At 43.2% G+C, this 12,337-nt stretch overlaps 1 protein-coding gene across 4 annotated transcripts in view; it reads right to left on the minus strand.

Moving 5' to 3' along the window:
• LOC121291464 (large proline-rich protein BAG6-like) overlaps positions 1 to 12,337 on the minus strand; it is a 94,769-nt gene that overhangs the window by 71,425 nt on the left and 11,007 nt on the right. For all 4 annotated transcript variants that reach the window (XM_041212679.1, XM_041212678.1, XM_041212677.1 and 1 more), the window contains exons 2-5: positions 11,282 to 11,370; positions 5,542 to 5,659; positions 3,244 to 3,455; positions 1,721 to 1,792 (exon numbers count right to left, since the gene is read on the minus strand). In XM_041212679.1, the coding sequence (XP_041068613.1) occupies positions 1,721 to 1,792; positions 3,244 to 3,455; positions 5,542 to 5,659; positions 11,282 to 11,350 (471 nt within the window). In that variant the 5' untranslated portion in view covers positions 11,351 to 11,370. The remainder of the gene's footprint in view (positions 1 to 1,720; positions 1,793 to 3,243; positions 3,456 to 5,541; positions 5,660 to 11,281; positions 11,371 to 12,337) is intronic.

Consider the following 12,337-nt stretch of genomic DNA (forward strand, 5'->3'; position numbering starts at 1 on the left):
GAAACATTCAGCCATTCAATTTTGTGCTCGTTTCTTCTTTCCCATGAGCCTTCGAACCTAATCCCACTTTCTTGATTACCACCCATACCCCTGTAATATTCCTTTATTCCCAAACAGCAACCTAAATGCCTTTTAAAGGCTTTCAACAATGGTTTGTGACAAAAGCTTCCACACTTTAAGAACTATGTGGATGAAAGAATTTTATTCATTTCCCTAAGCCTCTTGTGCTTATCTGATTTGCACCCTGTTTCTCATTTGTCAAATTGATAAATCTAATTTTGAAAACCTCTACCAAGTCATCCCTCCGTTTTCTCAGCTCTCGTGAAAATGGTCCACATTTCAGCCAATTTTCATAAAACTCCTTATCTCTGACAACATTCCAGTTAATCTACCCCATACCTCATCCATTGCTTCTCTCATGCGTTTCCCAAATCTGTAGGCAACACTCCAACATGGAGTGAGATAGGGAGATGGTGGCATTGTGGTAATATCACTGAAGAGTAATCCACAGGCCCAGGCTAATACTCTGGGGGGGGGGGATGGGTTCAAATCCCACCACGGGAGCTAGTGGAATTTAAATTCTGGCAATAAACCTGGAGTTATAAAGCTAGTCTCAGTAATGGTGACCATGAAACTATCATCAATTGTCGTAAAAACCTATCTGGTTCACGAATGCCCTTTAGGGAAGGAAATCTGGCATCCTTACCTGGCCTGGCCCACAGCAATGTGTTTGACTCTTAACTGCCCTTTGAAATGGTCTAGCAAGCCACTACGCTGAAGAAAAATTAGGGATGGGCAACGCTTGCCAGCGACACCCACATCCCAAGAATTGAAAGAAAAATAGCTCTACAGTCTTGTACAAGATCAGTCTTGACCCCCTCACTTGTTTTTGTACTCTATACTTCTAGATCCAACCCTACTTGCACTGCCATCTTTGACGACCTCTATTCTGTCAACTGAGATCCCCCTCTGGTCCTTTTAAAATATATTACTCCCAAAATGTAACACTTTTCACTTTTACGCTTAACCCGGTCTGTCAATCCTGCTAGCCTGTATCCCCCTGCACTCTTTCGCAACTTTTCTCTCAATTTATTACAATCCTCATCAACTCAGTCAATGAAATTTCAATTTGACTCGCTCAATGCCTAAACCCAGACCACTGTGATACATAGTAAATACAAGCAGTACCAAGACGGACACCATACCTCATTATTCAGAATAATTTCCTTTTACCACTACGCTTTCTTCCACGCAACAACCTTTCCACCCATATGGGTATATTCCCCTTAACTGCATGCTCTACTGCCTCATTACCACCGTTGCTAGTCTTTAAGGTGGGAAAATATAAAATGCTGGCCTAATACAGCCAATAATTCTAATATCCCACCGAAACGAGGAGTTTAAATAATATGCAGCGTGCAGCTTTCCAAGTGTCATAATGTGCAAAACTCATGTGTAAACATGGCAAAATATTCAGCTTAGACCAAACAACCGATGAAATAAGCTTTGGAAGCTGGAACTGAACTGGCAATTGAATGGTTGAAAGATTTGCAGATTTGGGAGTCCTGGGAGAATCAACTCAACTTTCGATGCTGAAAGGAAAAATTTTAAAAGGTCGTACCTGCGCCAGTCGGCCTGTGCACCTGATAACCCTTTCCCACCACCCCTCACCACCCCACTCCCAGCCCAAGCACAGTGAAAGACACACACTTACACTTACCCCGGTGGAAGTTGTGACTCGTGTATTCCGACCAGCCTCACCCAAACCTGCCATCACCTGCTGTACTGATTGCTGTAACAATACGGAAAGGAAACATCATCGGGACGACACTGCAGCACCCGTGTGGATGTACCTCACACCATAAATCAGTGTCACGTTATCGGGGAACACACACATATAACAAAAAAAAAGACACGCCCTTGCGACGTGCATGCATCCGCAGTTACCTAGGACCTTCCTAAAAGCAAGCGCAGCTATAAGATCTATGCAGGATATCTGCCACCATACTGGTTTGCATAAGGTGGTAACAGACTTAATATGCAGTCTTGGCTATTTGCTGTGCAAAATAGTGTAACACTTTACTGAAAACCTGCTGTTAACGGTGGGCATGTCAAGGTTTCGTACCACCAGACATCTTCTGTGGTGTTGCTCACTGCTTCAGGGTAATAGCAGTGTTATTGAAGTGTGACAGTGAACACGAGGCCCTGTGTTGTACTCAAGATTTCTAAGGTATTCATTGCTGAACTATGGAAAAATGTCATGCTACAAGTATAGATTCTGTCCCTTCAAACTTGGGTTTGCATATATGAAGAGAAGCAATGCTAGGATGAAGTGCTGCTAGTTACAGACCTATTGGAGCGTTTGGATAAACTTACACAAGTTATCTCAAAGCATGTTAAAACTGTTGGCTCATACACTGCCACTAACACTCTCAACTAGTTTTGTAACAACACAATCAAGTCTGAACTCTGGGAATGAAAATGAAAACCACCATTAAAACAGCACAGGTTGGCAGCTACTGCAATTAAGTATATGAGGGCCACAGTCAGGACAGTGCAGATTCGTTTTGATGGAAAAGCTGGGATCTGGAGGATGGGAAACTTCAGAAAGGATAGGTCTGTTACTGTTGACGCATTGTGCTCACATCCCCCACGTTCCATCCCAAGCAAACCGCTCCCCAAACCCCAAACCCGACAACTCAAAAGGAACTTGGGATTCCTCCCCACAATCCCCCTCCCCGCGCCTTCATCCAACCATTGTTACAACAATGATCAGCCATCTCCATCCTACTTTCTGGACTTGTCTCTGTAATGCTTTGCCTCCCCCTCCTTTTAAACAAAATGCTTTTCAAAATCTCTGACCAAGCTTCTGGCCAGCCCGGTTAACCTCTCTTCCTTTCTGCTATACCTGTTTATAAAGTCCCTTTGAATATTTCTTTATCTTAACGGCACTACATTGAATGCAAACACTTGCTGCTGCTAAGGATCATAGGTGGAGAAATAGGCCATGAATTTTCGCAGGCCATTCTCAGTGTCATGGAGGCAAGCTGTGTTATTTTGGAAGAATGCATGCAGAGAGCTTACGATAGTTAGGAAGCAGAAAGCCGGACATGCCGCCTGAGGTTAAGATAGTGTTTTTTGGAGAGGGGAGGGGCAGGGGGCAGCTTAGGGGAGGGGGTTCACTCTGCCTCTAACCAGGTGGCTCCGCTTGCTGCCCCTTACCCTCAGTTCTCCACCACTGACCTGTATCTGCTGAGGGTCTAGAAGGTTGACTGGCAAATTGAAGGTGCCCACCATCACATAACTGTTGGCATTCCTGTCATGCGGCCCAGCTGGAGTCCCTCGCGTGCCTCCGGGGTGTGGCATGGAAGCACCCGCCGAGGAAGACCCTCCAGTGGCTGGCTGCGCTTGTGGCGGAGCGCGCTCGACCAAATGGATGACTTTGTGGTGGACATCTGAGTAGAAGGAACACAAAAAAAAAAGTTAAAACTCTGCAGCAAGCAACACACAAAGTCTGCTTTAGTCATTTAGCTGCTTATTTCACAGGCATAAGATAACATTATAAACAAATACGATCAAAGCCCTTCCAGTAAAATGGATAATATTGGTGCCTGTTACATTGGGAATGCTTCCCAGCTCCCAAAAAGTGTCACCCCTGAAGGTGAATGGTCTCAAGGGTGATAATCAACCTTGATTGCCTAAACCAAATGACCATTAGTCAAAGTGCAAGCACAGACATGTTCTATTCAACCTATCTTGCAATTTATTTAGTACCTTTAACATCGTAAATCATCACAAGGAACTTCATGGCAGTGTTTATCAAATAAAATTTGACCTTGAACCAGGTGAGGAGATATCAGGACAGGTGACCAAAAGCTGGGTCAAACAGGTCAGTTTAAAGGTGCGTCTTAAAGGAGGAGCGAGATAGAGAAGTGGAGTTTGGGGAGGAAATTCCAGAGAGGAGGGCCCAGACAGCTGAAGGCATAATCACCAATAGTGGAGTGACGAAAATCAAGGACGCACATGCAGAATTAGAATCATGAGGCTGACAACGCCACAAGAGTAAAGCTTACGTCCTATAATACCATTCTTGAAAGCAAACCGTGTGTACTCAAAGGCAAGTGCAACACAGGAGTCTGACATCCCTGCTGACTTAGTGAATGTACTATGGTGCCAACCGGTGGGTATTAGGCACTCCCCAGCCTGCAACCGCTGCACAATCAGTGAATTTAGTAAAGACAATGGAACCCGGGGCCTTTCCTGACCTCAGTGCATTTCCTCAATTGTAAAGCTGAGATAGTCAGTAACTGGAAGTAACAGACATCAATTATCAATGGAAATGTAGTCTTCAAAGACTCAGTCTTGGAAAAATTGAGATCAAGCTTTAGGATAAATGAGATGCCTGGTATTGTCATGGTTCTTAGAAATCACCACCATTTCAGCGTTAACACAATAAGGTGAGATGAAGTAAGGCAGGAGGAGGCTTGTGTGGAGCATAGTCTCCGGCATAGGCCTAAAGATTGTGTTGTGAATACAGTGTCATCCTGTGTGATTAATATTGCTGAAGGGACAAAAAATAGTTGTTAACCATCTCACAGTGCCTCAGAACAGATTAGTTTCTACTCCTGCTCGTCAATTAGACTGCTAATGCCAGTAACACCTTGTTGTCTTTATTCTTCAGGCAGAGATTCCAATTCTAATCACTTCCTCTTCTCCACTAGGCAAATGGCTTTTACCTTCATATAATCACGGAATGATACAGCACAAGAGGTCACACAATCTATCGTGTCTACGTTGACTCTTTGAAAGAGCTATCCAGCCAGTTCAAACCGCCCCCCCACCTCAACCACCACATCACCCTTTCAAGCATATTCCCAAATCACAACAACTCACTGCGTGGAATATTTTTGCCTCGTGCCGCCTCTGGTTCTCTGCTAACTACCTTAATCTGTGTCCTCTTGTTACCAGCCCTTCTGCTACTGGGAACAGCTCCAACTTATTTAGCCCAAGTAAGTTAACGGTGATGTTAATCTTCGAACAGGTAGACACCTGCAAGATTCTTAGAATCATCGGAGGGGTTACAATACAAAGAGGCCACTTGGCCCATCGTGTCTATACTGGCTGAAATACCAGCCATCCAGCCTAATCCACTTTCCAGGGCTTGGTCTGTAGCCCTGCAAGTTACAGCACTTGAGGTGCGTATTTATATTTTCTTCTATTTATAAAGTGAAAATCATTTAAAGATTTTGCTGAAAAATATTCTTTCAGGTAAGTGTGTTATCTGCTAGTAGATTTCTCGTCACTGCATCTGGCTTCAACAGGGTTGTAAATTCCTTGCTTTGTATTCCACCCCCCCCCCCCCCCCACCCCAAGCCAAAACTTTGTCCATATTGTTGTCAATAAGATCAACTGGGCCAAATAGAACATACTTAAGAAATGAGCCATGTAAATAAAGTTTGTAAAAAGAGCACTTGTACCATGGGATAGAGGAAAAGCCGAGCGCCTTAAAGGAAGAAGAAAAAGGAAAGGGCTAATACTTGCCATAATCTTTCAGCTTCTTGTCATCTTGCAGGACCCGACCCTGATAAATGAGCCTCTGCTTGTCCGCTGGGATGTTCACAGAGCTAGAGATGTGTTCTTTGAACTCTTTGACTGTAAGCTAATGGAGAAGGAGAACAAACACCAGCTCAGCCAAACTAGGCTGCAACAAATAACAACTCACCAAAACATCCTCAAAAGTTCAGCACAAACCAAGACACAAAACAACACATGCAATACAGTGGCAGGTTAACAGTCGAGATTTCGGAAGGGTTCTGAACCTCATAAGTGTTGTTACAGGAATCTTTTGAACAAAGGCCCGGTACTTCCCACAGGAAAATCATTGGGAGAGTATTCTGGATCCTCATAGAACAATACAACATAGTTCAGGATACAGTTCCAAATAGATAGGGAAGAGAAAAAAGGGAGGTGGAGTAGCAGTACTCATTAGGAAAGACATTGTAGTGTTGGAAAGAGAGGACATCCTTCAGCAGGCCAGGACAAAATGCATTTAGTTAGAGTTGAGGAGCAAAAAGGGCTAATAATGCTGCTGGGGGTATTTTATAGGCCTTCAAATAGTGAGAGAACAATAGACAAGCAAATCTGCAAGGAAATCACAGGTGTGCAACAACTATAGAGTGGTGATACTGGGGGACTTTAAATTATCAATTGGGATAGTCAGAGTTAAAGGGTAAGAGAAAGGAGGAATTTCTGAAATGTGTTCAGAAATATTTCCTTTACCAGTATGTTCTTGGTCCAACTAGGAAGGAGAAATTGGTAGATTTGGTGCTGGACAATGAGGTGGGCTAAATAGATCAAGCGTCTGTGGGGGAACACTTGGGTATGAGTGATCATTGTATCAAAAGGTTTAGATTAGTAACAGAGAAAAGGAAGGAACAATCTAAAGTTTAACTCCTAAATTGGAAGAGGGCTATTTTCAATGGGAGGGTCAAATGGAACCAAAGACTGACAGGAAATACTGAAATGGAACAATTGGTAATCTTTAAGGAAGAACTGTTGCAGGTACAGGTTAGGTACATTCCAACAAGGGTGAAAGGCAGGGGAACCAAAACCAGAACTTCCTGGATGACAAGACAGAGAATATGAAACAACAAAGAAACAGAGGGCGTATGATGCATATCAGATGAATTCTTCAAGCAAGAACCAGGTTGAGGTGAAAATATGACTGACAAAGAGATATGAGAATAGAATGGCAGCCAACATAAAAGGGGACCCAAGAATCATCTTCTGTAAATAGCAAGCAGTCAAAAGGTGCAGTGGGGCCTATGAGGGACAAAGAGGGTGATATATGCTTAGGATGAGGTTAGAATGTGAGGGTAAATTCAAGCAATCTCATCGGTTTAAGAAAACCGTGTGTCCAATGCGTGTCTTTGCAACTTGTTTTCGTGTACTTGTGTGGAATTTAGCTTTTCTTATTCTGCGAGAACCTATTGGCAGGAGTACTTTATATTGGTGTTTACTAAGGAAAAGGCTGCTGACAAAATAGTGGTAGAAGCAGAGGTGTTGGAGGTAACGGACAGGGTGACAACTGATAGGAAGGATGTACTGTAAAGGCTGACGATCCTTAAGGGTGAATAAGTTGCCTGGTTAAGGTGGCTTGCATCCCAGGTTACTAAAGGAAGTAGGGTGGAGATAGAGGAAGGGCTCGCCATAATCTTCAAATCTTCACTAAACAGGGAGGGAGGTGCTAGAGGATTGGAAAGTGGCAAATGTGACACCCTTATTCAAGAAAGGATGCAATCACATTCCTGTAAACTATAGGCCAGTTAGTTTAGCACAGAACAAAAACAGAATTACCTGGAAAAACTCAGCAGGTCTGGCAGCATCAGCGGAGAAGAAAAGAGTTGACGTTTCGAGTCCTCATGACCCTTCGACAGAACTTGAGTTCGAGTCCAAGAAAGAGTTGAAATATAAGCTGGTTTAAGCTTATATTTCAACTCTTTCTTGGACTCGAACTCAAGTTCTGTCGAAGGGTCATGAGGACTCGAAACGTCAACTCTTTTCTTCTCCGCTGATGCTGCCAGACCTGCTGAGTTTTTCCAGGTAATTCTGTTTTTGTTTTGGATTTCCAGCATCCGCAGTTTTTTTGTTTTTATAGCTTAGCACAGAGGTAGTTAAAGTTTTAGAAACAATAAGAGACCAACAGAGTATTGGAGAGGTTTGAGTTAATTAAGCAGAGCCAGCATAGATATGTAAAGGTAGATCCTGCTTGACTAATCTAATTGAAATTTTTGATGAAGTAGCAAAGAAAGTTGACAGGAAAACAATGGATGTTGTCTTTATGGATTATAAGAAAGTTTTTGACAAGTACCACAGAAAAGGCTGGTTAATCAAATTGAGACTCATGGGATAGGAGGGTCAGTGTCAGCTTGCATAGAAAAAAAATTGGCTCAAAGCCATAGGACCGTGACATGCTTATTGGTGGTTTTTCAAATGTTCCCCAAGATTAAATGCTCGGGTCACTTATACACATGAAAATAGCTTGAGTTTTGGAAGAGAGTAAAATTTCAAAATTTGCAACGATACAAAACTTGGAAGATGTAGCAGCGTGGATACCACCAATCAATTGCAACAGGACATAGGTAGGCTAGCAGAATGGACAAAATTGGGGGAGATGGTGGTATTGTGGCATAGTGGCAATGTCACAGGACTAGTAATCCAGGCACCCAGGCTAATGCTCTGGGGACATGGGTTCCAATCTCACCACGGCAGCTGGTGTAATTTGAATTCAGTTAATAAATCTGGAATATAAAGCTACATCGATTGTCACAAAAACCCACCTGGTTCACTGATGTCCTTTAGGGAAGGAAATCTGCTGTCCTTCCCTGGTCAGGCCTACATGTGACTCCAGGCCCACATGAATGTGGTTGACTGCCCTCTGAAATGGCCTAGCAAGTTATTCAGTTCAAGGGCAGTTATGGGTGGGCAAGAAATGCTGGCCAGCGATGCCCACATCCCATGAAAGAATTAAAAAGACAATTGGAATGATGAAATTTAATACACAGCAAGTGTGGGGTGAGCACTTTGGCAGATGGGACAGGAAGAGACAATATAGGCTATATGACTCAGTTTTAAAGAGTGTACAGGGACAGATAGACTTGGTGGTTCACATGGACAGATTTTTGAATAGGACATATTGAGTGTGGTCAGCAAAGCATATAAGCTCTTGGGCTTCATAAATAGAAATATTGAGTACATACAAATATACGAATTTGGAGGGAGAGGCCTTTCGACTTCTTGAGCCTCCTTCGCCATTCGACAAGACCATAGCTAATCTGACTGTGGCCACTTTCTTGCCTACCCTGAAATATTTTGATTCCCTTGGTAATCAAGTAACTGTCGACCTCTGCCTTAAAAATATTCAATGGTCTTGCCTTTACCATTCTCTGGGGAAGAGAATTCCACAGACTCACGACCCATTGCTCTAATTTTTGGGGCACCTTGCCCTTCCAGGGTATTGACGTAGATTGGGCACTTTTCAGGGCTGATATGTGGATGATGTGCTTGCTATATTTAAATCCGTGGCACATGTAATAATTTATTTGCATGTATTATTTGGCTCCATCTTGCACTCAAATTCACTTTAGAAATGGAGCAGTCAAATGAACTCCCCTTCCTTGACATACGAGTTGAGAAATCTGCCAGGGAGTTCTCTACCACAGTCTACCACAAGCCTCTCTACAATGATTAATACACGCTTTAGGATTCTTACAGTTCCACGCGCTATAAGATTGCCCTTATCAACAACTTACATAGGGCCTGAACCATTTGCTCACCAGGCAAGATGGATGCTGAAATAGGGCACATCAAAGGCATCTTACAGGACGATTGTTACCCTGATCAGATCATTTTGTGCTGTAAAGCACGCAGACTCATGAATGGGCCTAACGCAGTCACTTTTAGCCCTGAAAAGTGCACAGCCTACCGCAGGTTACCCTGGAAGGGTAAGGCATCTCAAAAATTTGAGCAACAAGTGAAGCTAGCTGTTTCATGCTGCTACAATGCAGTAGCAACACAAGAGGTATTCACCACTAACAGGATGCTGCCATCAAACCAAAAAGACATTCTGCCTATCACACAATTAATAATGTGGTATATGAATTTCAGTGCCAGTGGATGCTATTGTACGTAGGCCAGCAGATCATATTAAACAGTATGTCTCTTCCACTTTTCACAAGGGCAAGGTACAGACCACATTCAAACAGCCCGTGCTTGTAAAACTCAAAACAGTGTCCAACATTAGATGTGATTCCGCAATTGGACATTTGCTAAATAATCCTCAGTGTGCTAAAAATTAAGCTGACAGCCATTTAAGATTTTCAGTCAAGCTCAGAGTGTGGTGCTGCAAAGCTACATATATCAATACACAGGGCCCTGTTCATTGCAGGCAGAAAGAACATGTACACACATTGCGCCTATTTCAGCTAAACAAAATAAGTGATAGCCATTCGCTGATTCATTGCTCGGGGCAATGCCTTGACCAGAGTCAAGCTGCCTAATTTAAAATTTCAAACAACACTTGGCAGCTGTCAGTCAGCATTAACTTGTGCATTCTCCATGGTAGCACCTCTGCCAATCAGAGTCCTCTTGCCAACCAATCAGTAGTCTCTTCTTATACAATATAAAGTTGTTTTCCCTGACACTGCGGTTATCCTGATGAGTACAAGATGAAAAGCTCCAACAAAATATATTTTTTCAGCAATACTCATTGATATGGGCTGTGAATAATTGAGGCCCCAGCACTGACTTTTGTGGCACTCCACTTGTTACATCTTGCCAAGTACAAAAGCAGGAAAGTTATGCTGAACCTCTTTAAAGTTCTGGTTAGGCCACAACTAGAGAATTCTGTCCAGTTCTGGTCCCACACTTTAAGAAGGGTGTGAGGGTCCTTGAGAGGGTGCAGAGATTTACCACACTGGTTTTGGGATGGGGAATTTTAACCACAAAGGTAAGTTGGAAAAGCTAAGGTAGTTCCCCACAGTGCAAAGCAGATTGAGGAAAGATTTGATAGAGGTGTACAAGATTATGACAGGTTTAGATAACATATACAAAGAGAAAATTGATCCCATTAGCTAATGGTACAAGGGTTGGGGGGCACAGGTTTAGGTTTCGGGCAAGAGATGCAGGAGGATGCAAGGAAGAACTTTATACAGTGAGTGGTAACAGTCTGGAACTTGCTGCCTATGAGGGTGGTGGAAGCAGAGATGATGAATGATTTTCAAAGGAAATTAAATGAGCACTGGAGGGAAATAAACTTACAGGGATAGAACGGGGGAATGTGATTAACTGGACTGCTCTATCAAGAGTCAACATGGACTAGATGGGGCGAATGGCCTCTTTCTGTGCCATGATGTCTCTATGAATTGAGCCCCTCATACCTCTATGGGTCATTGAAAAAGATACAGGTAAGCCATGAAGCAGGACCAGAACCATCTTTAGAATGGGGCTTCAGCCTGAAATGAAAAGGTTGCCATTGCCCAGCACTAAGATTTTTCTCCTGATGAGATGAAGAAATGCAGAACAATTGGATAGGCGAGTCAGTCCTTTGAAAATAGCCCCCCCCACCGCCACACACACACACACACACACACACACACACACACACACACACACACACACACACACACACACACACACACAAGTGGTGGTGAGGTTAAGGAAGTAGGTAGTAGGTAAGAAAGGAGTGTCGGTGGCCTGCTCCCCAGATACAGCCAGTATTTACCTCTTCTTCAACTGTGTATGTCCTGCTCTGGGAGTCCAGAGTCTTCACTGTAACCTCTGTTGTGGCCATGCCTGGCTTTTAGTTCTCCTCTGCAATAGAACAAATCATTCATAATTGATATGGTCTCTATATACAATAGCTAATTTTTAAAAACTGATCACAGTAGATGGAAGCCAAAGATCTGAAAACACAATGGCCAAGTGGCCTACTTCTGTGCTGAACTATTTTATGACTTCAGTTCAGATACAGTCCTATCATCTCTGGAACCTGGGTTCAAATCCAGCCCAGTTTGATGAGATGCGCATCTGTTAGCTGCCAGCATCCTGAGATGTTTAGCTGCGGTTCAATAGGTAGCACTTTACTCTCTGAATCAGTAAATCAGGGCCCACTCCACACATAAGGGATAAACATGGGTCCAGGATACAGGGGAACAAAATATTGATCTGCACTTTGGAACAATACTGAGGGTGCACTGGCAGAGGTACAGTTAAACTGTCTGCCCTCGCAGGTGGACTTAGAAGGACCCATGAAAATATTTCGAAGGACAGCAGGGGGGCTCTCCCCATTGTCCTGGGCCAACATTTTTTCCTCAATCAACGTTTTATGTTGTCGTTGCTGTATGTGGGACCTTGTTCTGCATAAATTGATGGCCAATTGGTTTTCTACATTAGAATAGCGACTTTGCTTCAAAAAGGAATTTGTCAGCTGTTAAAGTGCTCTGAGGCTTCCCGAAAGCGTGAAATAAATGTAAGTCTTTTGTTCTTTAAAATGCAAAATGAGCTGGAGCATTTTCATGCCATTTTCCGAGTTGACAAGGAGGTAAACAGTTCATAGTCTCATGAGATGCTCCAAAGAAGTTTGGGGCAGGAAGGTGGAGAAATTGAATCATTGGGAGTGTCTCACTGGCTGCACAAAACAGAAAGTGTTCCATTCTCCACCATCACCAGCTCTCACCTCAATTAGCATAAAATACAAAAATAGCTAGCATTGCGACTGGAGCTATTCAGAACAAAGCAAAATCTGTACTTCCACCACTTGCATCTTGTTTTGGACCCT

Source organism: Carcharodon carcharias, chromosome 19 (assembly GCF_017639515.1).
Source record: "Carcharodon carcharias isolate sCarCar2 chromosome 19, sCarCar2.pri, whole genome shotgun sequence".
In the NCBI taxonomy this organism is placed as follows: domain Eukaryota; kingdom Metazoa; phylum Chordata; class Chondrichthyes; order Lamniformes; family Lamnidae; genus Carcharodon; species Carcharodon carcharias.